At 52.7% G+C, this 27,620-nt stretch overlaps 2 protein-coding genes across 7 annotated transcripts in view; one reads left to right on the forward strand and one right to left on the reverse strand.

Moving 5' to 3' along the window:
- Positions 1-7,905, forward strand: part of NUB1 (negative regulator of ubiquitin like proteins 1) — a 31,892-nt gene extending 23,987 nt beyond the window's left edge. For all 3 annotated transcript variants that reach the window (XM_084787749.1, XM_084787747.1, XM_084787748.1), the window contains exons 9-15: positions 808-991; positions 1,582-1,689; positions 2,396-2,548; positions 4,783-4,929; positions 5,950-6,042; positions 6,852-7,065; positions 7,201-7,905. In XM_084787749.1, coding sequence (XP_084643875.1) covers positions 808-991; positions 1,582-1,689; positions 2,396-2,548; positions 4,783-4,929; positions 5,950-6,042; positions 6,852-7,065; positions 7,201-7,379 — 1,078 coding nt within the window. In that variant the 3' untranslated portion in view covers positions 7,380-7,905. The remainder of the gene's footprint in view (positions 1-807; positions 992-1,581; positions 1,690-2,395; positions 2,549-4,782; positions 4,930-5,949; positions 6,043-6,851; positions 7,066-7,200) is intronic.
- Positions 7,906-9,854: 1,949 nt separating this feature from the next.
- WDR86 (WD repeat domain 86) lies at positions 9,855-26,647 on the reverse strand. 4 transcript variants are annotated; one of them, XM_084788074.1, is made up of 7 exons: positions 26,040-26,642; positions 25,471-25,916; positions 16,454-16,619; positions 15,574-15,994; positions 14,042-14,177; positions 11,147-11,250; positions 9,855-11,052 (listed from the first exon to the last, which is right to left on the reverse strand). In XM_084788074.1, exons 2-7 carry the CDS (start codon positions 25,631-25,633, stop codon positions 10,876-10,878), a joined length of 1,167 nt encoding a protein of 388 aa, XP_084644200.1. In that variant the 5' UTR covers positions 25,634-25,916; positions 26,040-26,642; the 3' UTR covers positions 9,855-10,875. The 4 variants fall into 4 exon arrangements, with proteins under 4 accessions (XP_084644200.1, XP_084644199.1, XP_084644201.1 ...); XM_084788073.1 differs by having other exon boundaries at positions 25,471-26,642; XM_084788075.1 differs by having other exon boundaries at positions 16,478-16,619; positions 25,471-26,636.
- Between the last annotated feature and the right edge of the window lie 973 nt (positions 26,648-27,620).

Genomic DNA, 27,620 nt, shown 5'->3' on the forward strand with positions numbered 1-27,620 from the left:
GACTGTTTGCCCAGTGAGAAAGTCCCTGAGGGGGCTGGAGAGATGGCTCAGTGGTTAAGAGTACTGTCTGCTCTTCCAAGGACCTGGGTTCAATTCCCAGCATCCACATGGCAGCTCACAAATGTCTGTTAACTCCAGTTCCAAAGGATCTGACACCCTCGCCTTCCCACCAATGCACATAAAATAAAATTAAAATAAAAAGTCCCTGAGCCTGAATGTCTTGTCAGAGCTGTCATCAGCTGGGGCATTTTTAGGAAGTTGGGGGGGTTTGTGGTGTGTTGCCCGCCCCCCGCTGAGACAGGGTTTCTCTGTGTAGCCTTGGCTATTCTGGACTCGTTTTTGTAGACCAGGCTGGCTTTGAGCGCACAGCAATCTGCCTGCCTCTGCCTCCCCAGTGCTGGCATTAAAGGTGTGCACCGCCACCACCTGGCAGTTTTGTGGTGTCTTTAAAGCCTCGTGTCAACCTTTTATGCATGTTAGAATCTCCCAGGGAAATTTTAGTACTAGGACATGCAGCTCCTTGCATGGAGAGCTTTGTTACTGTCGGCCTAATTAGGTCCTCAGCATCAGTGTCCCCAAAGAAAAAGACAACATGGCCTGGTGATCATAATTCACAGCCAGGGCTGGAAGCCATGATGTCCTGGGCCAGATGCCACCACACTACTGTTGAGAACCCTAGTTTCCCTTATCCATTCAGAGGATCCATTGTAAACAAAGGCCCCATTAGTTACTCCTCGAAACACACCAAGAGCTAGAAAGCCTCCCAGGATGGAAGGGCTCTACAGCGACAGCCGCCTTCCCTTGCAGTGAGTGCAAAGAGCTGCTGGACACTGTGGACAACTACGCGGTTCTGCAGCTGGACATCGTGTGGTGCTACTTCCGCCTGGAGCAACTGGAATGCCTTGATGATGCAGAGAAAAAGCTGAACTTGGCCCAGAAGTGCTTTAAAAACTGTTACGGAGAGAATCACCAGAGACTGGTCCACATAAAAGTATGTCACTGTGATTGGTTTTCTGAGCTCACTTCTGGGGCACGTCTCTTCCTGTCCAAATGTGGAAACTGCTGCCAGAGGTGATTCATCCGGGCAGCAGATATAAACCCCTTTGTAGCCCAGAGCTTTAGCAGGTGTTCGGGGTTTCATGAGGCTGGCTGGGCTCTACTTCATTTTCTTGTTTTTCTTTGAGACAGTTTCGTGTAGCTCAGGCTGTCCCTGAATTCCTAATCCTCTCGCTTCAGCCTCTGGAGTGCTGGGCTTGCAGGTGCGCACCACCATGCCCAGCTTAGTCTCGCTGTTTAAAGCCAGTTTACTAGTTACAGACCCCTACAATCCGTCTGACCAGGAGAGGGCTGTCACTTACTCATGGCTTGTAGTGCTGGGGACGGGTGTCCTAGCCATTCACTTCACATGGAAGGGCTACTGTGTGGGTGTCTTCACAGGGACAACAGTGATGCCCTGGACATTCTAGTGCGGCCATGTTGCTACTGTGGAGACACAAGACAGCTATAGCAGGGAGCACGGTACCCTTTAATTCTAATTATTTCTAAATAAGACAGTTGTTCTTTTTCTCCCAATAACTTCAGGGAAATTGTGGGAAAGAGAAGGTGTTGTTTTTAAGACTCTACTTGCTTCAGGGGATTCGAAACTATCACAGCGGAAATGGAGAGGAGGCGCGGGAGTATCTCAACAAGGTAGGAAAAGGCTGGTGCATCTGCGCACACCTGCTGTGGGTGCTCTGCGAGTCATGCTCACACTGCCCTGTCAGAGCCCTGCACCTCCTCCCTTCCCCTCCCTCACAGGCAGCGTGAACACTCGAATCTATGAGGGTTAGTGCAAGGTGCTGTAATAAGGACACTTCAAAATGGCAGTGGCTTTAGTTGGGTAGTTTCTGCCCTGCTGTCCAGCATGAGCAGGCCGTGGCTGCCATTGTTCCTGCTGGTGCCTAGCCCGCAGCAGAGAGGGCGAGGGAGTCAGACATTTGCACCGATAGAGACTGCATGCAGTTGACCTAGTGACCACCCAGCTAGCCCAGCTACCGGGAGAGTGGTAGACCCGTTTTGCAGCTCAGAGTCTTTGGTTTGAATAGGATCTTTCTCTGCAGCCCTGTTAGCCTTCACTTCCTGACGGCTGGGATTACAGCATACACCACCAAGCCTGCTGCACTCAGGGGACGCATTACAGAGAAAGGAACAGTTACTGCTCCAGCACTCCGTCAACACTCAGCTGTCCACCTGTGCAGTATATATTGTGGGTTGCTTATGCAGGCAGAGATAGTGTTGCCTGTGTTATTCTGGCAGTAGACAGGTTAGACCAATTCACTACACTCCTGGGCTTTAGCTTTGCCAAGCTTTGATATTGTTGCCGTTACATGAATGTTCTGCTTCTTCCTGTCTGTAGGCACGTCAGCTCTTTAAAGAGCTGTACATTGATCCATCAAAAGTTCACAACTTGTTGCAGTTGGGGTTCACTGCGCAGGAAGCCCGGCTCGGCCTGCGGGCCTGTGATGGGAACGTGGACCATGCAGCCACTCACATCTCTAACCGCAGGGAGGTGAGCTTTCACTTCTCTCTTGAGTACTGGTGAGGCCCGGGCCCTTGGAGAAGGCTAAGCTACAAAGACAGTGCAACTTTATTTCTGACTGGAGAGAGTGCCAGAAGAGGTGTGAATAAGAAGGGACCCCGGATCCCAGCACTCAGGAGGCAGAGGCAGGCAGATCACTGAGTTTGAGGCCAGCCTGGTCTACAAAGCGAGTCCAGGACAACCAAGGCTACATACCCTGTCTAGAAAAAACAAATCAAAAAGGGGTCCCGAGTCAGGGTGGCAGGAATGCATCATCTTCCAGCCTTTGAGTTAGAGGCTCATGTCTTCCAGGTTAGCCTCAAACTTTCTAAAGCCAAGGCTAGCCCTGACCTGTTGATAGCTGTGAGGGCTACGGTTACTGGCTCACCACACCCTGTTTCTTGCAATGCTGGGGATGAAACCTGGGGCTTCACCCATGCTGGCCACACCTCCACCGCCAGGGCTCCATCCCCACCGGAATGTCTTAATCATGTCAGCTTGAACCAGGGGCTTCCTGTCGTGTGCTGGGTTCTACCAGCAGTCGCCTCAGATCTCACTCGAGGCCAGAAGTGCTGTACCTCTGGAAGTTATTTCAAAGGCTGCTGTGAGGCCACTGTGAAACATGTTTGATCATAGAAACTTATCACTATAGATGGTTATGAGAATTGAACTCAGGACCTTTGGAAGAGCAGCCAGTACTCTTAACTGCTGAGCCATCTCTCCAGCCCTGCTGCAGTCATTTATAACAAGTACACCAAAAAAAGGTTTTAGAATTCTAAACTTGGAAGGAAAGGACCTTGTCATGCCCAGTCATCAACAGCGCACCTGAAGTCTAGCGAGCTCGTGCTGTGGGGCCCTCTCTCAAAGCTAGAGGCGGACAGGCTCCCAGGGCTTTCCAGTCAGGGACTCTTCCTGTATGAATCCCTTTCCCAGGGTAGCCCTGAAGAACAGCAGCCTGTGGGCCACAGAGGGGGCAGAAGCTACTAGTCATTGTAGGAGTGGACCCATGGGTTGGTTGTGTAGTGACCTGTGAGCAGGGCTGTCTCCTTTCACAACAGCCAGCCCCCAGCTGTTGCTCCAGTAGTCATTGTCCCTGAGCCTCGCTGTAGAAGTCAGGGACAGGTCAGGTGGAGCTGAACAGTCTCCTTCAGCCCAACAGGAAGTGAGCTCATGGACAGCATTTCCTCCTTCCTGCTGCTGCACTGCCACCATGATTGCAGTGGGCAGCCACTGTTCTCAAGCCTTGACAATGGGGGCGGGGGTAATACCTTGCATTTCTTTCATCTATGATGTAATTCAGTTCTACCCATGACTACTGTGATGCCACTGGCGAAGGTGATCCTCAGTTACAGATGAGGTGGACTGTGGGAGGGAGGGCCAGGGAGGTGACTCAACAGAGTTGACCCTCGCTGCCAACCTCATGGTCTTGAGTTTTATCCAACATGGTAGGAGAGAACTGACTCTTTCACACACACCCATACAGAAAATAAAATGTAATTTAAAAACTATTGCAGAATTGCTGGGGCACATAAGACACCAGACCCTAGCACCACAAAGATAAACTAGCATGTACATGTCATACATGGTGCACTTCTGAATAAGGTAATCTTCAGAGAAAAAGCCCTGGTGATAGGGACCCCGCAGTTAGGTGAGCTGGTCCCTCCTGCTGCCAGGGGCCTGGCTCTGTCTCTGCCCTTCCCTTCGGGTGTGGTGACACCTGACTCTCAGTCTAGCTTCTTGCTGATGCCAGCCACCCTTGGCATGAGCTGAGAGCTGGTCAGGACAGGTGGTGTTGGGAAGGTACTCCCAAGGGTGCTGCTGCCTCAATTCCTGCCGCTCTGGGGCTGAGCGTGTCACAGAATTAAATGGAATAACTTTTTCCCCTGTTGATATTAAGGATAGAACCAGAGTGCCATTCATGCTTGGAACCACTCTACCCTACGTGACAGTCTGAGCCCCTTCACCTGGGGATGGGATGACCTTCCACCCCCACAGGAAACTCTTCTGCCATGAGAGGGTAGCTGCCTACCTGTGGGGCTTCCTGGGCCTTGGCCCAAGCCTAACTCTGTCCCCATGCCTCTGGCTACCTTTCTTGGCCAGGACAAGTAGAGGTCCCTTTCTGTTTGGTTGTTCCCCAGCCCAGAGACCCTGAGACACCATGCAGAACAGAATCTAAGATGACTGCGCTGCCTCCCTCTAACTCACGGGGCCTTGTTTTCCTAAAGGAGCTGGCGCAAATAAGGAAGGAGGAGAAGGAGAAGAGGAGACGCCGCCTGGAAAACATCAATGCTTTGAAGGGAATGGGCTACTCCACACAGGCCGCCAAACAGGCCCTTCACCAGGCCAGAGGCAACCTGGACGAGGCCCTGAAGGTAATGCTTCCGTGCTTCAGCGAGCAGCTGGGTGCATTTGCATAGAAGAGCTAAGTTTGCATAGATGGAGTTGGTACAGTCAGTTTTGCTGTCCTCCTGCAGAGCCAGAGTGATGGCCCTAGGTACCTGGCCTGGGGCTTCAGTGGCTGTACTTCCCAATTGAAGGGAGTGTAAGGATGCTTGTTTGCATATCTGGTTTTGTTTGTTTGTTTGTTGCATACCTGTGGGCAAAGGGGCTATTTTAAAGAAATCCTCAAGAGCCAGGAGATGATAGCTCAGCTTTTAATCCTAGCACTTGGGAGGAAGAGGCAGGTAGATTGCTGTGAATTTGAGGCCAGCCTCGTCTACAAAGTGAGTCCAGGACAGTCAAGGCTACACAGAGAAACCCTGTCTTGAAAACCAACAAAAAAACAAACAAAAAACCCCAAAGAAACAGCAGCAGCAGGCTTTTCTGTTCTGTCTTGGTCAAGAGGCACAGGAAGCTCTGTGCTACAGCTTGGACGGTGCCCTCAGGTGCCACAGAGACAAGGTCACACTATGTTGCTGAGGCTAACCTGGAAGTGCTGGGGCTAAAGATGTGCACCACCATGCCCAGCTCATATATATTTTTTACACACACACATACACACTCTTAGAGTTATAATCTGAAGGCTGAGGTTCTCTGTGCCACCTAAGGGCACCAGTGAGACTCAGTTAACTCAGGCTGGTCATGAAGCTGGGGAGGTGACACTTATAAAATACTTGTTTTTCAAGTATGAGGACCTGACCTCAGAACCCAAGTAAGATTGCCAGGGGTGGGGCACATTCTAGTGCTGGCAAGGTAGAAATGAGGGATCCCTGGGACTCACTGGCCAGCCAGGATGTCCCTTTCCTGCCTCAGTGAGCTCTCTGCACAGTGCCTTGTGACATTACACCCAGTTATCCCCAAGTGGACAGGTCTGGCTGTGGGCCTGTGTGTGAGAGGCGGTGCCCTGGCTGGTGGGTAGGGTGGGTAAAGGTCGTATGTCCCTGTGCTTTCAGATCCTCCTCAGTAACCCCATGTGGTGGCTACTGAACTCAGACCCTGAAAACAACAGCCGTCACGCAAGGCCTTCCCAGGAAAGCATTGACCAAGTAAGTGAGTGACAGCTGTTGCCCTCTCACCTCAGCAGAGCTGGCTGGGATAAGTAAGATGGTGGCAGGATGCTGTGTGCTTGCTTCCAGGCTTTCAGCAGCGCCTGCCACCCCGGGAGGAGCTCAGACATAGGCAGAGAGGTGGATGTGGGCAGGGGTTCTGAATGAGAGGTGCTTCTGTAGAAGGGAAAGGGGGTGGCATGATGGTGCACACCCTTAATCCCAGCACCTAGAGACAGTAACACTTGGGTCCAAGGTCAGCCTGGTCTACATAGTACTGGGCCAAGGCTACATAGTAAGACTGTTCCCTGAAAACAGCAAGAAGAACTGCAACAGGAGGTACCCTTTGCCCCTTCCCTGTGCTCTACTGCTACATCAGTCCTGTTTCTCTGCCTGAGACCTAAGAGATGTCACTGTGTCCTGTGAGACTTGCTCACCTTATATCACTTCACCCACACTTGATACCATAGCATGGCCCATGTATTGTGGCCACTTAACTTGTGGTACTCACGGTTAAATTTCAGGACACTTGCTTTCATGTCCTGAAAGTGAGTGCCTAAGACCTGCTGGACCAGGTCTTCAAAGGAGGCTCCTTCTTTCTGCATGGCCTGGTGTCTGTGAGACTGAAGAGGGGCATGTCAGAAGGGCCAGAGGATACTTGCTGCAATCTTTAGTTATAAATGCTTACCAGGTAGGAAGCAAAGTTGTCCTAGCAGTGCCCTGAGGTGATAAAAGCACAGATGTGGTGGTCCACATGGCAGTGTAAGCAAGGCTTACGGCCACAGTCATAACCCTGTCATCTCTACCAGCTGGTGTACATGGGCTTCGACACAGCAGTGGCTGAAGCTGCGCTAAGGGTGTTTGGAGGCAATGTCCAGCTGGCAGCCCAGACACTTGCGCATCATGGAGGAAGCCTCCCTCCCGACCTGCAGTTATCAGGAGAGGACTCGTCCTCGTCCTCATCCTCGTCGTCATCCTCTTCCACTCCATCCACTCCATCCACATCCCCGTCTGAGTCTGCAGGTAGGCCTCAGGTCTGCACGCCTCGTAGACGGCTGTACTCTGAGCTAATGGCAGCTGTGAGCCTGAGGGGGCGTCCCAGGGGTCAGGAGCACCCCCCCTCCTGTGACCTGCTCACCCTGTGCTGTTTCACTGCAGGAACTTCTAGTGCCTCTACAGATGAGGACATGGAGACAGAGGCTGTCAATGAAATCCTGGAGGACATTCCGGAGCATGAGGAGGACTACCTGGACTCCACTCTGGAGGACGAGGAAGTCATTATTGCTGAGTACCTGTCCTACGTAGAAGGCATAAGGTCTGCCGCAAACAACAACTGAACAGAAATGAGGGCTACGGTTCTGCCTATAAATTCTGTCGTTGCGAATGGTTGAATGCAGCTCTTCTTTGCTTTCCTCTTGCTCTTCAACGATTTTGCTCCAAGTAGGCTTCCTCCTCAGGTACAGGGACCCAGAGAGAGACTTTGCTGGTCAGAGGACAGTCTAGGAAAGGGAATTCCTCCTCCAGGTCTGCACCCCTGACTCTGCCACTCTATTGGTCCCATCCAGAACTGGGAAGCAGGCTCCCTGGGGAAGGTCTGCAGAGGGCCTGGGCATCTGCCTCCTCAGCACTCCTGTGCACTTTTCCTCCTATCCTGCTGCTGAAACTGCCCTCCTCCTCCACCACCTCTGCTGTGTAAGCTTACCTCAGCCCTGCCTCACCCCTTGCGTCTTCATTCCGCGTGCTATGGGGCACAACAGTGAGGTACAAGATGCAACCACCATACCAAATGGTGGCCGATACCTCCACCTTGAAATGTCAGTGTTTTGTGCTGTTAGATCAGTAAAATCTGTACTTAAAATTCAAGGTTGCAAATCAGTTTATATGGATCCTAAATTCCTCATTCAGAGTGAAAACCTTTCATTAAATGGAAAAGTTTTAAACACTGACCAAAGCAGGTTATCTTTACTATCTCTAGCCTGTGGCTTAGAGAGCTCAGCCAGCCAGGAGGCCTGAGATGGAGATGTGCTTTCTCAAATCTCTCTTTGGGTTTTTATAGTTGGATCACAGGAAGCCTGCTCCTGAAGACGGGGCCGTGCCAGCCCTTGGAGTAGACAGCCAGCCTCTGGCACCCAGGCGAGGCCTAGGCCAGGTGCCCCTGTGCTCCTGAGAGCCTTTCGTTTCACCTGAAGCCCTGGCAACAGACTAGACAGTGTAATTGTCTCTTGCTTTTTAAAAAACAATTACACGTTTGTGTGGGGGATTGAGCAAAGGTGCCATAGCACAAGTCTGGGGCTCAGCAGACAATGCATGAGACTGAACTCAGGTGTCAGGCTTGGTGGCAGACTCCTCCTTGATGAGCCATCTCGCTGGCTCCCTTGCTAGGGTGACGCAGAGGGAAATAAACGAGGAGGATGCAATCGAATGTCCTTGGCCTGGCTGCAGTGAGCTGCGTCCCAGCTGTTCACGTGATCATCCATTTATGTTGGGAGTAAGTGGGGGCTGGAGTGTGGCTCTGCAGCAGAGAGAGTTAGGTCTTCAGCATCAGCAGAGAAGAGCACATTTGGAAATCAGGGTTCAGGGGCTGGAGAGATGGCTCAGTGGTTGAGAGCATTGTCTGCTCTTATAGAGCAGAGTTCAATTCCTGGCAATCACATGGTGGCTCACAACCATCTATAATGTGATCTGATGCCTTTTTCTGGCATGCAGGTGTACATGCAGCCAGAGCACTTACATAAAAATGAATAAATCTTTAAGAAAAAAAGAAAATCAGGGTTCAGGTAACACCAGGAATGAGTGAGTCTCGTGGGGGTGCGGAGGGAGCTGCCTTGAAACTACTGGCCAACCAGGCACCCTCCTGGGCATGGCACCAGCTGTGCATGCTAGCTGCCAGCTATTTAAATGCAATGGGGAACACTGAAAGCCATGCCAGTAGATCATGGCTACATGCGTCCACCTGCAGAGATGCACAGTATGGGGTAGACCATGGGCAAACAGCCAGCAAGATGCCCAGCCTGGACAGGGTAGTAGCCATAGGGCAGAGTTGAGGCTGGAGAGTTAGCAGCCTCTGGGGTGGGGAAAACAGGTGAGAGTGACTCACAAATTAGAGGGAAATGGTTCTGGGTGCACCAAGAGGGTGCGCAATGCCAGGAGAGGAATGAAGGTAAAAGGCTGAGACCTTTCACAGCCCCACAAAGCAGGCAGAACACCCAGAGGTTGGAGGACTGGGGCAGGCTTTGGCAGATGAAGTCAGCCTGAAGCTGTGTAGTGATGTCCTGGGTTTGGCCTGGTGTCACTGATGCTGATCATGTCACTTGTCAAATTGTCGTGCCCTGGTGAAACTGCCGAACCTGTCTGTTCTCCCGGCCAGGTATCTGGTAGGAAGTCCTGTCCCTTTCTCTGGCCAACTGAACGTGTGTCACCCCTTTTCTTCTCTCAAAGGCTAGGGAACCACTCTACCGCTGTCCTGCTGTGGCCAGAGGGGACCTATGGCTCAGCAAGCATATCACAGCTGCACACATAAGCAGCCAGTGGGTGCTGGGAACCTGAAAAGAGCGCAGGGCATCCTCATGTCCTCAGCATGAAACCACAGTCCCTGTGCTAGAGAAATAGAAACCCAGTACTGGGCCAACACAAAATAATCTAGTGTTTTCCCAAGAACACACACAACCACCCATCATAGGCTCCCAGACAGTCCTAGACCCCATCTTTCCTGCCACCCCTCCTGGTAAAGCTCTCTCTAGGGGAGATAACAATAGTTTAAAAAAAAAACTGGGTGCAGTGGTGCATAACTGCAAAGGCAGATGGGTCTCTGAGTTCAAGGACAGCCTGGTCTACAAGAATTCAGAACAGCCAAGGTTGTCCTGTGTCTCTGTACAAAGAAACCCTGTCTTGGGGAAGAAGGGGGAAAAAAAGAAAAAAAGCTGAGAGTACATAGGCACTCAGGTAGCTATCTCAGAGTGAGTTCCACGACAGCAAGGGCTACACAGAGAAACCCAGCCTCAATCAGTGAATAAATTAAATTTAAAAATTATATTTGCTGGGTATGGTGGTACACGCCTGTAATCCCAGCACTTGGGCGGCAGAGGCAGGAGGACCACTGTGAGTTCGAGGCCAGCCTGGTCTACAAAGCGAGTCCAGGATAGGCAAGGCTACTCAGAAAACCAAAAATAAGATACAACAGCTCAACATGGCTGCTAGGAATCAAACTTTGGTCCTTTGCAAGAACAGTACATACGCTTAGCCCTGAGCCATCCCTCCAGCCTCTGATGGCTCCTGCATGTGTCTAATGACTCTACCACATCTGGCCGACTCCTGGCACTGCACAAGGGAACACTAGATTAACCTCCAAAAGGGAGTGGGTGCTCCTCAGTGGAAGGGTGTCCTGTCAAGCAGCTGGTTGAAGAGCTGGTTCCTGTCCAGGCCACTGCTGTATAAATGACCTTGATTCACAAGCCCTCTTCTCAACCAGAAGGGGGGATGACCCAGGTCAGGTACTGGAGGGCACCTCTGTGACAGGAGGCCTCCAAAGGGAACTACACAAAGAACGACACAGCACTTTGATGTGTACATGAGTTCTTCAGGAGGGTCCTCATGGCACATTACTTGCCAATATGACAATCTGGCTCCATGGCTTTTTGTAAGAAGTCCTATCTTCTCTCAGCAGGAAGGGCCTGGCAGTACAGGCTTTGGCTATGACAGCTGGAGGCAGATCAGCTGAAGTCCTTGTCTCTACTTCAGAGCATGGGGAAGAGGGCATGAGGGCAGGTGTGTGCCCTGTCACGGGCCACTGCAATTGCGGCGTGCTTGGGAAAGCCCAAGAACATAAAGCAGGCCTCAGGCTGTCTGCATGGGCACCGGGGCTGCACAGGCCACCTTGTTGCTAAAGAGGCGTGACAGGCTACGCTTGGCTGCTGGCCTGCGTGGCAAAGGTGGTACTGACTGGAGACCGCGTACGTCCCAGAGGCGCAGCGCACCGTCATGAGATGCTGTGTAGAGCACCTGGCCGTGCACCTGTGGGGAGACAAGACGGCTTTGAGCAGACCACTGGAGTCACCGTGTGGTCCTGCTTCCTGGGGCAGTAGGGAGCTGGGCAGGAGACTCCTACCTGGAGGCAGTTGATGACGAAGCTGTGGCCTCGGAACACTCTCTGCAGCACTCCTGTCTGAGCATCAAAGGCCCGGGCACAGGCGTCCCCACTGCCTGTGAATACTGTGGACACACAGCAGTACACTGGGCTTTTCCTGGCCACCACTCTGCCACCTCCCCAGGAACAGGGCAGGGTGAGAAAGTGGTGTGGCCCAGGGCACCCCTGCTATGTAGATGCCTTGGCAGTCTGTCATGCCTTCCTTGACCTCAGGTCAGCCTGTGCCCTCCTCAGAAAGGGGTGTGGCCTTGAAGCAAAGCCCAGACACTCAGGGGTTCACCTGCACCCTGCAGCCCATCTGGCTCCCTCCTTGGGGTCTTCCAGTCATAACGTGGTTTGGTGGTGTTCTGGCTTCAAGGACCCCAGAGTCCCTGGAATATTTGTTTGTTTCTAGTGCAATAAAAGGGGAAGGCAGTGACCCCCTTTTAATCAGTAGCAGTAAGGCTGGTGATTAAGGCCCACCTGGAGGAGCACCTGAGGGAGCTCAGCAGCTCGCTTGCCATCCCGCACTAACTTCCCCAGAAGCTACCCTGACCCTGAACAGGAGGCCAGCGGTTTACATGGCCGATAGCTACGAGGAAGCAGAAGTGACAGGGAGACACAGAAAGAAAGAAACCACATGGGGCCTGTTAGTGAGCAAGAGCTACTGCAGGCAGCTGGGGTTGGGGTTGGGGAACTATTAGTCCAGTGAGGTAGCAAGGATGCTGGGCCACATGTCCATACCCTCAGTACACATGGTGAGGGATGCTCCTGGGTATCAGTTCCCAGCAATCCTACTTGGAATTATCTAGGTTGTTAGCGGAGGTTGGAAGGCTCTGAGTGTGGGAGCATCACTTCCTGGGCTGCGAGCATCATTTTATGAGCTGGGCCCTGAACTGCCTGAGTTAGGCTGAGCTGCTGCAACCAGCACGCAGCATGGGTACCCTCACCTCTCTCTGCTCTTGACTCTGAATGTGCTGCAGCCAGCTGACACCAAGAGGAGTGACCCCAAGGCCATCCTGTATTTGCCACCGTGGGGCTGGCTAAAGCCAGCACTTCTAGGCTGCCCAGTCTTGGATCTATTTCTTAAACGCTCTTGCCTTTGCACATATTTCTCCTTTTCTGTTTGTTTGGTTTGGTTTGGTTTTTCCAGACAGGGTTCCTCTGTGTAGCATTGACTGTCCTGGACTCGTTTTAGACCAGGCTGGCCTCAAACTCACAGCCTCCCTAAGTGCTGGGATTAAAGGTGAGCGCCACCAGCAGCTACTTTGTAGACCAGGCTGGCCTCGCACTCAGAGCCATCCGCCTGCCTCTGCCTCCCAAGTGCTGAAGTTAAAGGCGTGCAGTACCACCTTTACTTCTGTTCTTAAAGCTTGAGGGTGCACAGGGCCCTGGGGAGGGAGTTTCCTTGCTGGGTTTCCTCAGTTCTTTCCTTGTCTCTCCCCAAAATCAGTAGCAGGGTCTAGCCCCCATGGGTGAGTAGGCAGAGTCGAGAGCAAAGCCCAGTCATAGTCGGAGTGGGCGTGAATGACGTCAGCACAGCTGGGCCAGTTGCCACCAAAGGAATGGGCACAGGAGGCCACCTGGCTAACCATGCTGTGCTCAGTTAAGAGAGAAATCCCCATCCAGGCAGCAGGGCTATACCCACACTAAGGCTCAGGACAAGGGAGAAAGGGAAAATAACTTCCTGTGTCACTGGGTTCAGATACTTATCCCTCTCTTGACTCAGCACCTTCACATGAGGTCAAGTTCGTCTGCCTCTGTTAGGGCCTCATGACACTGGATAGGAAGGGGACAGCCATCAGTGAAGCTGAGGAGGTGATGAAGGACCCAGAGGACAGACACAGAAAGCTTCCTCCCTACCCAACAAGGCAGAGTAACCGGGATTTGTCTCTACAGCTATGCCCCACCTCACACTGGGATCCCCCCTCTGCCGCACAGAGGGGCCAAAGCTCCGGGTGGGGTTTCCAGATCTCAAAGGGACTTCCCTTTGCTCTTCCTTCTGCCTCAAATACAACACAATTGTATTTGCTGGTTCTCCAAGAGCTACCTTGAACTGTGTTGCCCCATTTAAGACATGTGCCGAGGAGGAGGAGGAGCAGGCAGCACACAGAAGGTGCCAGTGATCCTGGGGCAATGATTCTAGCCCAAACTGTCAGCTTCTCTAAAGTGTTCTATCAAAACAACATAAAAAAACTGAGAGATGGCTCAGAGGTTAAGCACACTGGCAGCTCTTCCGAAGGTCCTGAGTTTAATTCTCAACAACCACATAGTGTCTCACAACCATCCTTAATGAGATCTGGTGCCCTCTTCTGGTATGCAGGTGTACTTGCAGGCAGAGCACTATACATAAAAAACAAAACAAAACAGCAGCAAAAACAAAACAAACAAAAACAAAAAAAACCTCTCATTTCAGCCACTGTCGCCCAGATCTTCTACCAGTTGTCAAACCTAAGGCCAAGTGAGCTCAAACCCCTGGGCCCTCTGGACTGGCTGCATTAAGATGTTACTGTCTCACCTGGAGAATTAGGATGTGTCCCTTGAATGCCAGCAGCTGGCTCAGTCAGTAGAGCACAAGACTCTTAAAATGTGTCCTTGAGACATGCTTCTGACCCTAGGACCCTGAGCATCCAGGTCTCCTATACTGTAAAGGTGAGAAGGAAGCCCCTACTTGAAGCTGCTCTGTGTCCCTCTTGGGAAGCTGGCACATGGAGAGGGACCAGCATCACCTTAGGACACCAATGAAGCAGAAAATTAGCTGCGTTCAGTGACAGCAAACCACACGCAGGCATGAGAGAGACAAAGGAGACAAAACAGAAAGGAAGGTAGGGTGGGCAGCCTGGGGTGGCATGGGCAGTGCCGGGACACATCACTTACAGGTGCCCTTGTGGTACTTGAGGGCGCTCACGCTGTGTCTGTGTGCTGGGAACGTGCGCACCCTCTCTCCAGTGTCAGCCAGCCAGCATTTGACGGTCCTGTCCGCACTGCCCGAGTACAAGAGCCGATCTGTGAGCTGTAGGAGAAACAGGGTCAGCCCATTGGCCTTGATGGCCAGGTAGCCGTGAGATTGTTCTCTACAAGGCAGGTCTCAATGGGGAAGATCAGGGTGACCCCAGAGGTACTCCCCACCCACCCACAGCAGTGCTGGCTCCTCCCCCTCCTGCACCTGGCCCCAGAAGGCAGAGCGCCCTAAAAACCCTGTAGGCCCCAAGAAGAAACTACTAGACCTTAGTAAATAGTCCTCAGACCCTGGACGGAGTCCTGCAGACCCCAGACAGAGACCCCCAGACCCCAGGCAGTCCTGCAGACCCCAGGGCTGCCACACAGACAGCATCTCCATTGCCTGGCGGCTCCTCCACATGCTCACTAGGAAAGCCTTGGTCTCCCGCTGGTGACACTAATGAGAGGCAGCAGAGGACACCAGGGAAGCCTTGTCACTATCTGGCAAGCTCAATGCCCAGACATAAACAGAAGCCTTCTGCCTGTACACTACTTTCACCCCCAGTCCTCCCGACAAGTGGGGACACACTGAGTCTTGCTCCAGGCGAGGGTCAGTTACTTCCACACTCACAGCCCCCAAGATACCTAGAAGGCGTTGTCATCACTAGCATCTGTTAAGTGAGAAAACTGGAGCCCTAGAACACGAAGGCAGACAATACACCACCCCACACACGGTGGCAGGGGCAGTGTGCCCAGACTCACCCTGCACTCCTAAAAGCTACACAGTCCTGTCTCCAGGGCAAGAGAGAGGTTCTCATCAGTACAGACACAAGCTCAGGCTCAGGAAATGCAGTCACAGGACAGGCCTTAGGGGGCCTTGTTGACGGTGTGTGTGTGTGTGTGTGTGTGTGTGTGTGTGTGTGTGTGTGTGTGTGTGTGTGTGTGTGTTTTTATAGTCCATTTTCCTGGCAAAGTCTGCATTGCTGGGATCTAAATGTGTCTCCCACAAAGCACAGGCTGCACACTTTCCTCAGAGCAAGGGTGTGTGTGTAGGCTGGGCCAGGCATGGTGGCTTACACCTTTTAATCCCAGCACTCGAGAGGCAGGCAGATGGCTGTGAGTTCGAGGCCACCCTGGTCTACAAAGTGAGTCCAGGACAGTCAAGATTACACAAAGAAACCCTGTCTAGAAAAACAAAAATACGAAAACAACACCAAACCAACAATAAAAAAAAAAACCTCAAACAAACGACCACCCAGAACAAACAGTAAGAAAGGAGTTTAGATCGTGAAGCCTCCCCCCACGCCACTTGTGAAACACCTTTCACATGGGCTGACGCTATGAACAGACTGACACCATGAACTGAGGCTACCAATGGCTTGGTACTATGAATAAGCTTGAGTCACCTCCATTCCTACCCGCCAACAAGAAGAAGACACACAGCCAGGCAGCACTTGGACAGGCCTCACCTCCAGACAGATGACAGAGCCCTGGTGCTCCCGGAAAACCCGCAGCTGCTCCCCACTCAGGATGTCCCAGGCACGGACGGTGGCATCCGTGCTGCCTGTGAAGGCTGTGTGGCTGGAAACATCCAGCACAAGGCACAGCACGGCTCCTGTGTGGCCCCGGAGGGTCTGGTGGCAGCAGCCACTGGCCACCTGCCACACCTTGGCCGTGTCATCTGTGCTACCAGTCACCAGGAGCCCACCACCCAGGGCTGCCTCCAAGCAAGGATCACTGGGCAGGTCCTCCGGAGCGGAGTAAGCTAGGGTCAGTACACAGTTGCGGTGTCCCCGGAACTCCTGGGACGCTTGCCCTTTGTCCACAGTCCACACTCGAGCTGTTCGGTCATAGGAGCTGCTGAAGAGCTGGTCATTTGCAACTAGGATCCTGTAGGTAAGAGGGGAGGGAGTCAGGTGCAGAGTACTCATGGGCTAGCCTTGGCACTGCGGCTGCCACAGCCTCCGGTCTCTGCCCTGCTTTATACTCACTTTCCAAGGCCTAGCTCACACACCACACTTTCCCCCTCTGCCCTGTCCCCCCTCCCTGCAGCCACCCTTTCATCCCTCAACCTTCCCCTCTGTGACAAGCCTGCTGGCCTGACCTTTGCCTCAAGTGCATGGAGCCACATAACACTTTTATAGAAGCCAGATGCATGGGAGAAAGGAAGATGCTAAAGCCCCAAAATGGCTCCCCACAAACAGAGCAGCAACTAAGGTGTGTGGCTCCCCAGGTAGTACAGACTAGTAAATCAATGATGTCTTTCCTGTGACTCCTATGTCCACAACCCTGCTATACCACATGCCGTTAGCTACAGTGCTCAACAGCCCTACAGGGTTCTCTTCTTGCCTTGTGGCTCCGGGCTTGGCTGACCTGTTCACGATGGATGTGTGCCCTCGGTACACCTGCAGACACTGCCCGGTCCTAACGTCCCACCTCCGGATGGTGCAGTCGGCACTGCAAGTGAAGGCGGCTTCGTCCTCCAGCTGGCAGAAGGTCACGTAGCTCTCATGTCCTATGAGGAGAGGAAATGTGAGCTGACCAGGTACCAGCTCTTGTTTTCCTGTGTCTGCATGCAGATAAAGGAGAGAGAGCGGGAGAGAGAACATCTGAGGCAAGTCTGAAAGAGGCTAGCCTTCCCCTCTGTTACACGGGTAGGGATCTTAATTTGTAGCCCAGGCTGGCCTTGGACTCACAGTCCTGCCTTAGCCTCCAGAGTGCTCAGATCCCGTGTGTGTGTGTGTGTGTGTGTGTGTGTGTGTGTGTGTGTGACACAGACACACACGCAAGCGCTCACACACATGTGTACAAGTAGACATGTGGAGAGGATGTCAGGTCTGCTCTACCATTCTTTGTGTCCCTTTGAGATCCTCTTACTGAACCTGGAGCTAGGCTGAGGATGAGCAAGCCTCAGTGGTCCTCCTGGCTCTATTCTCCACAGCACTGTCAAAAACAAAAACAAAACAAAAAAAAAACCCCACTCCCTGCTTTTTACATGGTTCTGGGAATTGGCCCTCAGGCTCTCCTCACATTTGCGCAGCATGTACTCTCACCCACTGAACCATCTCCCGAGGCCCCCTCATGTGGCCCAGGGTGGTCTTGAACTCCTGATTCTCCAAGCGCCACCTCCCACCGAATGGGATTAAAAGCAAGTGCCACCGCATACAGGCTTTAATCTCATTTGAGAATTTCCATTGTGTGGCTGGAGTCAGCCACACAGGAATTTTAGCAATCTCCCAGGCACGGTCAAGCTGATTAACTTTTATTTTAGGTCCTGGGTTAAGTTTAGCCCTGAAGAACTAAACTTCCTGGGTTCTAAGAAACAGAATTTTAATAAGGAAAAGCTTCCACTCTTCCAGGAAAGCACGCGCCAGGCTGCTCTGAAAACAATGCAAGAATTAAGTAAACCCCTAAGAAACAGCAGATTGGGTTTCTCTGAATACACAAGTTGAGGAAAAAGTTGAGGGCAAATCTGTTTGGCAAAACACGGCCCAGACTTCTGCTAGAGTTTATAAATATTTCTTAAGGTTCCCCGAGACCAATCTGCCTCACCCTGCTGATGCCTCCTGAGGGTTGAGATACCCTAAGGAAGGCAACCAAGGTGTGCCACGCCTATCAGGTACTGTCACGGGAGTGACTCCAAGGCCCCCTAATAACCCTGAATGGGTATTGCCACCCATGGCCCCCTAATAAGGACCCTGAGCCAAGGCTGCCGAGGCCCAGAGCAGACCGCTCCAGCCGCGCCCAGCTGGGTCAAATGCCGGAGGGAACCATGAAAAAGCACTTGAGGGCCACGTGTAGCTATTGAGCAACAACACCCCGACACCCTGATTCTGTGGAACTGGGGACATAGCCTGGCTGCTGAAGACCTGAGGTGCAAGCAGCCTTACAGCATGTGAGGGGGGAGAGGGACTGAACCCACAGACTGCAAAGGAAAGAGGCAACACCCAAAAGCACCAGTTTTCAATGTAAAACACTCTCATATCTGACTGCAAGCCAGGCTGACCTGGCAGCCCCCTAGCCTCTGCCCTCTGCAGCCAGGCACTGAGCCAAGTGAGGCTCCCACGGCACCCGGGACTGCTAAAGCCCCTCCCTCAGAGGGCCTGGACTCTGCTATGCCAGTCCCTTGACCACTGCCCCCAAGTCCTCACCCCACCCCGACATACTGTTGTAACCAGTGCTACCAAAAGACAGATGGGCGAGGCACAGGGCTGGTGGGGTCACACAGAGAGGGTGGGAGGAGCTGCCAGCCCCAGGCCTATCACCTCCAGGGACCTCAGCTTTCAGCTCTTGGAATTGTGCACAATAAGCAAAAAAAAAAAAAAAAAGCTGAAAGTAAATATTTTTGAAGGGATAAAGAATGCAGATAAGATGTAGTTATTGCACTCACGAGCAGCCCTGGGGCTCCTGCTGAGGCAGCGGCCCCCCCCCCCCCGCTGGCCTCCCTAGGCACTGAGGGCTCACCAAGATCTGCTGCTCTCTCTGCACATAGGACCCAGGGCTGCAGGGGACCCCAACTGTAACAAGTCTGGGACACAGCAAGAAACAGGGCCTTTTTCCCCCTGTCACTTCCTCACCCCGCCCTTTCAGGGCAAGCAGGGATTGTAATTTGTGGAGAAGTCCACTGGCTGGGTAGCCCCTGGTCTTCTCACTTCCAGGTGGGTTCATACAGTGGGAGACTTTGGGCTAGAATGTTAGCCTGGGTGTGGCCTTCCAGGAAAGGTCCCCGTGTCCCAGATGCCCTCTTCTCCATGGCTGTGTCCAGGCCGTTGTAACTGCATCTCCCCATTGCGATCACCCAGCGGTTCTTCTTTGTCTTTGTACTCTGTCCACACTTTGTAGTGTTGTTTTTTTTTTTCAGATGCCCATGAATCGCCCTGTGTCAAGGAAGCCAGGACCCTGCCTGGGACAGACCCTGATGTGCCAGGGTGGATGTGGTCTATCTGCAGGCCATTGCTGGGAACTGAGAATCACATCAGGCCTTCCTGGATTTCTGTGTGGGAATCAGGCCCATCTCTTCCCAGCTACTCACTATCAGCCATATAAGACTTGGCCTACAGCCCAGCCATGGCCCCTCCCCACAGCCTCACCTACTGCTCCTGCCACCTTTCCCCTCAGCCTTCCGAACAGGCAACAGGGAGCCTCCCGTTCACCAAACAGTGGCCTCCAAACTGCTGAAGACGCAGTACCTACAGCTGTGACTAAAACAGACGATGTTTTTGCGGAATTCTTTCTTGAGCAGATATTGATTTGTCTACGTGGAGCAACCCACCCAACACTCCTCTGTGCCATGTAAGGGCGCAGACAGCTCCGCAGTTAAGAGCACTTGGCTGCTCTTCTAGGGGACCTGGGTTCAGTTCTCAGCACCCACATGGCAGCTCACAACCAGTTCTAACTTCAGACCCAGGGGATCTGACACCCTCTCCTGGCATCAGGCACACATGTGGCACATAGATACACACGCAGGCAAAGCCCTCATACACGTAAAAACAAAAACAAAAATAAAATTTAAATGCATTCGAGTTGTTAGCTCACACGGAATAAAAAGGAACAACCAAAACAACACAATACAGCAACCCAGATGCACTACTGCATCGTTCGGCCCCAGCCCGTGTGCCTCTCTTGTGTTAACACTTTGCTTGGGCCCTGCCCCAGGTGATTGCTCTCCTACGAGCTTGCAAGCGTGGCTCACAGAGCAAGCTGCGGCCAAAGGATGAGGAGCATCACAGTGGGCTAGAGCCTGCAGGCCAAGTCCCTTCCTCAACTGGCAACCAAACAGGGCGGCTCTGAGAGGAGGTTTTCTCACGTCAAGGTCCAGGAAAGTGTCATCACGGACATGGATACTCCACAGAGGGACGAGAGGAAGGCTAAAGGCCATTACCATCCCAGCAATTCTCTCCAAATAAGTGCTGATAGAGCTCCCCAACCCCCCACCCCCCCAACTCCCCACCCCCCCACCCCCCCACCCCACCCCCACCCCCTGCCACCAGAGTTCACCCATCTCATCTGAAAGCCACCTCACATCTGTGTCTGGCTGCATCGCGAAAGCCTGAGCATTCTGGCCCCACTGATGCTGCTCTGTAACCTGCCCAGCAGTTCCCCGAGAGGCAACCCCCTTTCTTTGGTCTCCATCCCAGTCCCTAAACTTCCCAAGCTCTGTAAAATACTCAAGAGAAGCCTCCAGTCCAGTCCCAACAGACTCTGCTGCTGAGAACTGAAAAGGAAGCCTGAACACATGCAACCCGTCCTGTCCCGTCCCAACCACTCTGCAGGGGAAATCAAGGACCGCCCAGCCAAGAGGCTTTCCTTCCAAGGCCTTTGTAAGCCTCAGGCCGCAAAAGGGGTCAGCCCTCCACAGGAGCAGGATGCCTGCTTTCACAGGCAGTCTGTAGGGATGAAGGCGGCCTCTGGTTGGCCATACGGCCTGGGTGCAACTGCCCTGCAGCAGGACCCTGAGGAAAAGAGGTAGCCAGAAGCAGCGGGCTGCTATAGGCCAGCCTTGCAACAGGTACTCCGGTTCAGTCCAGCTTAGGGGAGCTGAGGCTACTAGACTCACCTCCAGACAGCATCCAGAAAACACTAGACATTCTGTATCAATAAGTAAGTCTGCCTTTGTCCATTTCTGGTTCATAAACTGGTGTCAATGGGGCTTTTGGAGCTGCCTCAGCAGCTAAGAGCCACTAGGTATTTTTTCAGAGGACCTGAGTTTGATTCCCACCACCCACTTGGTGGGTCACAATCTGTTAAGTCTATTTCCAGAGTATTTGGTGCCCTCTTCTGGCCTTCTCGGGTACCAGACACACACTTAGTGCACAGATATACATGAAGGCAAAAAAAAACCCAGACACATAGAATTTTGGTTCTCCCCACCCCTGGGACAGGGCTTCTTTTTTGGTTTGGTTTGATTTTTGTTTTGTTTTTTTGTTTTTTGTTTTTGTTTTTGTTTTTCAAGACAGGGTTTCTCTGTGTAGCCTTGGCTGTCTAGACTCACTTTGTCGACCAGGCTGGCCTCGAACTCACAGTGATCCGCCTGCCTCTGCCTCTCAAGTGCTAGGATTAAAGGCATGTGCCACTACGCCCAGCTTTTGATTTTGGTTTTGAAGACACGATTTCTCTGTATAGTCTTGGCTGTCCTGGACTCACTCTGTAGACCAAGCTAGCCTCGAACTCACAGATATTCACCTGCCTCTGTCTCCCAGGTGCTGGGATTATAGGCAAACACCACCACACCCAGCTTCATACACATAAAGTTAAATTTTTTTAATTAAAAAAAAAAAACTGGTGTTCTTGGAAGGCTGTAAGTTCAAGGCCAGCCTGGTCTACAAAGTGAATTTAGGACGGGCAAAGCTACCCAGAGAAACCCTGTCTTGAAAAAACAAAACAACCAAAACTGGTGTTGATCCTAGTCTATGAAATTTAACATAATAAAATATACATATGCCTTCAAATATGAGGTGTGAAACAAGCGTTAAGATATCTTTACTAGGCCAGGAGGCAGTGGCGTATGCCTTTAATCCAAGCACTCAGGAGGCAGAGGCAGGCAGATTGCTGTGAGTTCGAGGCCAGCCTGGTCTACAAAGCGAGTCCAGGACAGTCAAGGCTACACAGAGAAACCCCGTACTCGAAAAACCAAAAACCAAAAACAAAAACAAAAATTATCTTTACTAGGCTGGGAGGTGGTGGCACATGCCTTTAATCCCAGCACTTGGGAGGCAGAGGCAGGTGGAATGCTGTGAGTTCAAGGCCAGCCTGGTCTACAAAGCAAGTCCAGGACAGTCAAAGCTACACAGAGAAACACTGTACTCAAAAAAAAACAAAACAAACAAACAAAAAACAAAAAAGAAAGAAAAAGGAAAGAAAGAAAGAAAGAAAGAAAGAAAGAAAGAAAGAAAGAAAAAAGAGATCTTTACTAATTAGGTGTGGTAGCACATAACTGTAATCCTAGTAGCTAGAAAAGGAGACACGAAGACCTCCACAAGTTCAAGGCTAGCCTGGTCTACACAGTTCTAGGGCAGCCAGGGCTAAACAAGGAGACTCTCTCAGCCAGGCAGTACTAGCACACATCTTTAATCCCAGCACTTGGGAGGCAGAGACAGGTAAATCTCTTAGGGGCCAGCCTGGTCTACAGACCGATTTCCAGCGTGGCCAAAGCTACACATAAACCCTATCTCAGGGGATGGGGTAATGGAGAGACAACTTCAAAAAAGCTAATTAAAAAGAGGGGGAGGTATAGCCTGGTCTACAAATCAAGTCCAGAACAGTCAGGGTTAATATTCAGAGAAACCCTGTCTCAAAAAACAAAAAAACAAAGCCAGAAGGAGATTATCAAGATAGCCCAGGCATCTTGGCAGTGGTGGCACATGCCTTTAATCCCAGCCCTTGCAAGGCAGAGGCAGACGGACTGCTGTGAGTTCGAGGCTAGCCTGGTCTACAGAAAGATAGCCCAGGCTTGCTGTACAAGCATGAGTTATATACGAGTGTAATCCTAAAGCTAGGAAGGTAGAAACAGGCACATTTCCTAGAGTTAGCCCAGCCTACCCACCACACCAAAAAAAGTAGACTGTTGCTGAGACATTTAAGGGTGGGGTGGGGGTGTCAGACTTTATTTTTGTTCCCCCCCCCCCCCCCCCCCCGCCTCTAGGGGGAAGGGGCAGGCACAGAAGCCAAACAGCCATGTTAACTTATGTAAATTCAATCACAATCAGGATCTTTTGCAGTTGTTGTTTCGAGACAAGAGTTTTTCTTGTAGTCCTGGTTGTCAGGGACTCACTTTGTACACCAGGCTGGCCTTGAACTCACAGAGATCTGCCTCCCTCTGCCTCCTGAGTGCTGGGATTACAGGCGTGCTTTACCACGCCCAGCTTCATCTTCAGGATCTTACAAGAGTAAAAAAGAGATTATCTTTGTCCCTTTTATCCTTACAGGTTCCTTTTTCTTTTTGTTTGGGTTTGGTTTTGGTTTTCTGGGATAGGGTTTCTCTGTATAGCTATGGCTGTCCTGGAACTTGCTCTGTGGAACAGGCTGGCCCCAAACTCACAAAGATTCACATGCCTCTGCCTCTCAAGGGCTGGGATTAAAAAAAACTGTGTCCCTTGCAGTTTTGAAACTGCCAGGCTACAGAAAGACTCAACCTGGCAAGAACCGGCTGAGCACGAAATCACCAACAGTTTCCCCTTCGCTGGTGTGGCTCCCCACTGGAAAGTTGCATTAGATCCTGTCAGATTTAGGGGACACGGAGCTGTGAGGGATGCTAGATGCCCGCCTGAGCCAGTCAGTACAATGGTGGCCCTGGAAACTTGGCAGGACCCCAGGGCTGCCCTGGGACAAGCTCCTGGGCCAGAACCAGCCTGAACTTTTCCTGGGGAGAAGCCTCTTTGACCAACAGGGGTCCCGCTGGTGTTATAGGCATAAGGGCTCCACAGGCCGGCTGTGCACTACAGCCACTGGGCCTGGTGAACATCAATTGGAAACTCCAGCCAAGCCTGGCATGTGTAGCGCCTCTAATCTCGGGTATTTGGGCGTTGGAGGCAGGAGGGTCAACTCACACGTACAAGTTGAGTGTGCTGGTGAGTTTTAGGTCAACTTGACACCGGCTGAAATCGTGGGATATGAGGAACCTCAATTAAGAAAATTCATCCACGAGATCGGGCTGTAGGCAAGCCTGGAAGACATTTTCTTAATGATTGAGGAAGGGCCCAGCCCATTGTGGGTAGTGCCATCCTGGGCTGCTGGCCCTGGGTTCTGTTTTTTTGTTTGGGTTTGGTTTTTGGTTTTTCCAGACAGAGTTTCTCATGAACTCTCTTTGTAGGCCAGGCTGGCCCCAAACTCACAGAAATCTACCTGCCTCTGCTGAGTGCTGGGATTAAAGACGTGTACCACCATGCCTGGCTTGGTCCTGGGTTCTGTAAGAAAGCAGGCTGAGCAAGTCATGGAGAGAGAGAGAGAGCAAGCCAGTGAGCAGCACTTCCCCACGTCCTCTGTGTCAGCCCCTGCCTGCAGGTTCCTGCCCTGTGTGAGTTCCTGTCCTGACTTCCTTCAGTGATGAACAGTGCTGTGGAAGCACAAGAGGGCTAAACCCTTTCCTCCCCAACCGTGGATGGCTCATGGCAACAGCTGAGTTTGAGGCCAGAGGGTGACATGAAACCCTGTCTTAAGAAACCAAAAGCAAAGGCAGTGGTGGCGCACGCCTTTAATCCCAGCACTCAGGAGGCAGAGGCAAGCGGAGCTCTGTGAATGTGAGGCCAGACTGGTCTACAAAGCGAGTCCAGGGATACCCAAGGCTACACAGAGAAACTCTTGTCTCAAAAAACCAAAAAGAGAAAGAAAGAAAGGAAAAGCAAACAAAAAGCCAGTTCCAAGGGTCTCTTCTGGGGCTCCTTGGAACCAGGCCTAAGAACCTGCACTCCTGAAAACCCCAGACAGTCGTTGCTTTGGGAAGCAGGACACGTTTTACTTAAGCTAACAGCCCCCTCCTGTGTGAGGCCTGTGAGTGAGGGCTGGCTGTGTGTGGGGAGGAATGTGCAGCGCTTTGTAGCCAATTCCCCATCTTTCCACCCGCTCCCAAGGACCTGTCAATCCAGTGTTCCTCCCTTTGGGGCCATGAACCTGCTACCTTAACACTGTTTTCACTTAAGACCGATAGCTAGGAATGAAGAAATCAGAGGCTCACACTCTGCTACTGGAAGGGCTCCGGCCAGGCCACCCAGCGTTTGCTGATCATGGTGGAAAAGCTGGAGATAAAGAGCTGTACCTTGTGCAAAAAGCTTGGCGTGCTTCCTCAAGTGTGCATGCGCTACACTGCAAAGGCCAATAGCTGCCCTGGGGGACCCCACAGTGCAGGGTGGGGAGCACCCAGGACAAGGCTGCCCAGGATGTAAATAGAAAATGAATCAATAGGTGGGTCCGTAAGACATAGTATACATTTCTGTGCGTGACAGTCTCTGTTTCATCTCAAATATGCAAGGCAGACTTGACCCCACTCTTCAGAAGTTTGAATCAATCCCCTTTCTTCTGGCCATACCTGAGATGAGGAAAAGAGCTGAAGGGGGCAGGGGGGTTATGTTTCAAATCTCAAGGGAGCTTTCAGCCCTGGGCAAGTCCCTAACAAAGTGACACCGGTTCAGAGTAAGGATTACACGGAACTGGTTGACAAAACTATCTTGCGTTGGAGTGCACATCCCTCGGTCACCCACACCCAAGCACTCTCACGGCTTACCGCCCAGAGCTCAAGAGCTCGGTGAGCACCCGGATGAGCAGGAGCTAGAGCTCTGCCCTTCCAGAAGTGGACTGAAACGCCCCGAAAGAATGAGGTCCCCTGGCGCGGGGCAGGAGCGCAGAAAGGGTCGCGAGCACGCACGCCTGCCTACCTTGCAGGAGCGCGCAACACTGGCCGTCCACAGTGCTCCAGAGGCGAGCTGTGCCGTCCTCGCTGCCGGTCAGCAGGCGCTGCCCGTCGGGGCTCAGGCTCAGCCAGTTGATGCCCCCTCGGTGGTCGTCACAGACCCTCAGCGCTGACCCGCTGCTCCCCATCGCCGGGCCGGGGTAAAGAGGCAGTGCTCCCGGCTAGAGAGCGGTGTTCCAGAGTCTGTTCGTGGTCCTGGCGGGGCCCAGCCGGGCAGCGGCCATCGCGGCGGGGGGGCGGGGAGGGGCTCTGGGCGCTCAGCTCCTGTAAAGGCTCGCGGTGCGGCGGGGGATAGGGACTCTCCCTCCTCTCCCTCCGCTCCGATGCAGAGCCCCAGGTGAGACTTCCACTACTCAGAACCGTTTCGGGGTGCAGGGGTGCAGCCTTTGCCTTGAGGTGCGCCCACAGGGTCTGAAGCGGACAGAAGAACCCGGGAAGCGGAGCGCCGAACAATGCAGTCCAGCCAGGCTCCTCCTCAGAGACCACCCCCCAACCTGTCCCCTCCCACTTCTCGGGCTGCGCGCCAACCCTCACCCCAAAAAGCCGTGGTCGTCCTCCAGGAACAGAACTCAGATGCTATCCCGGTCCTCAGTTGGGAACTGCTTCCACGTGCTTCACGTGTGACCCTCCCAGCTGCCTAGGCTGGGTTCTGTTCCCTGCCACTCCCGCTGTCCCTGTCCCCAGAGTCCAAGGCGAGGACGAGGTGGACCGAAGGGTCAGGAGTCTTGGGGGAGCCCCAAGTCCGTCCTCCATGGGAAATCACGAGCACACCCCGAATTCTACTCCGACCCGGCAGGGGAGGGCTGGATCCTGGCCTTTGAGGACCTGGTGCAAGACCAGAGGTCAGGTTCGCCCCTCCTCCACCCTCCACCATCCCACCCCCTACGCCCTCAGCTGGGCGCGCGCCTCTGAGGTCCCACTGAGGTCTGGAGGAATCCTACACTCAGCCCGCAGCTCTCCCGGAGCTCAGTCGGCTGGTTCCTATTAGAGCAGTTCCGGGTGCTGACTTTGCTGGGGGGCGGGGAGGGTGACCCCCCACTCGGATCCTCCAGGTCCTAAAGATAGCAGAGTTTCTTGACCCCTCCAGGACTCTTGCCAGAGTGCAGGAAGAGGGGCAGGAAAGAGATGGTTTCGGGGAGCCAGCCCCGAGGCTGATGTGATGACTTGCCTTGCCCGCTCTGGATGACCTTGTTCAGTTCCCAGAAAACCTCAGAACGGGTCCCATAGGACAGCCGGCTTCATTCCCCTAGTGGCGCAGCCAAATACATGAAATTTTTTCTTTCCTGAAACTCAAAAATCAGCTTAGGAGACCTTTCGTTGCCAGCCAAGGGTGTTACGGAGTGTTTTGATGGGACTCAGGAGCTAGTGTGCCCCCTAAGGGCCCAGCCTGAATTCATCTGGCACACTGACCTTTAGAAGGCCTTCGCATTACCCAGGTGTAAAGACTAGTGGGCCGCTGGCTGCACAGGTGAGGGCAGGGCCGTAGGAGGGCGTGAATAACGGGCACCTAAAGCAACCGTCCTGGAAGAAACCGAGAAATGATGAGACTGGTTACCGAGAAAGGAGCCAGAGGATTCTCAGAGGGAGGAGCTTGGAAAGGAGTTTGGGCAAGAGCCAGGGCTGGCTGGGTGGTGTGGACACATATTCACAGCCTCAAAAGAGCTAGCCCAGCAGTGGATCAGTAGTAGCCCAGCCCGCTTTAGGGGAAAAAACTACATTTCCAAAGGGCTCATATGGCATGAGCAAAATGGCACTTCTACATATCTGGTTTATCCACCGGTCCCCAGGAAACCGTGTGTGTGTGTGTGTGTGTGTGTGTGAGCGTGCGTGCGTGCGTGCGTGCGTGCATGCACGTCCCTCAGCCTCCAGCCTGCAAAGGAACCAAATGCTATCTATCCCAGAGCCCACAGATCAGGCTCTGCCAACCTCTGCCAGCTGCCTCTGTCCAGGATGAAGAGTTCCTATCCTTGCGCTCATGGTGGGGCACACCTGCGGCACACCTGGGGCACACCTGCAGCACACCTGGGGCTGTTAGAAATAAGTTCAGGGTCACAAAGAAGACCGCCATTCCAGCAGAAGCCATCTGGAGGGTGGCTTGGGAAGAACAAAGAACTT

The sequence above is a fragment of the Acomys minous genome (assembly GCF_964271855.1).
Source record: "Acomys minous genome assembly, chromosome: 6".
NCBI lineage: Eukaryota > Metazoa > Chordata > Mammalia > Rodentia > Muridae > Acomys > Acomys minous.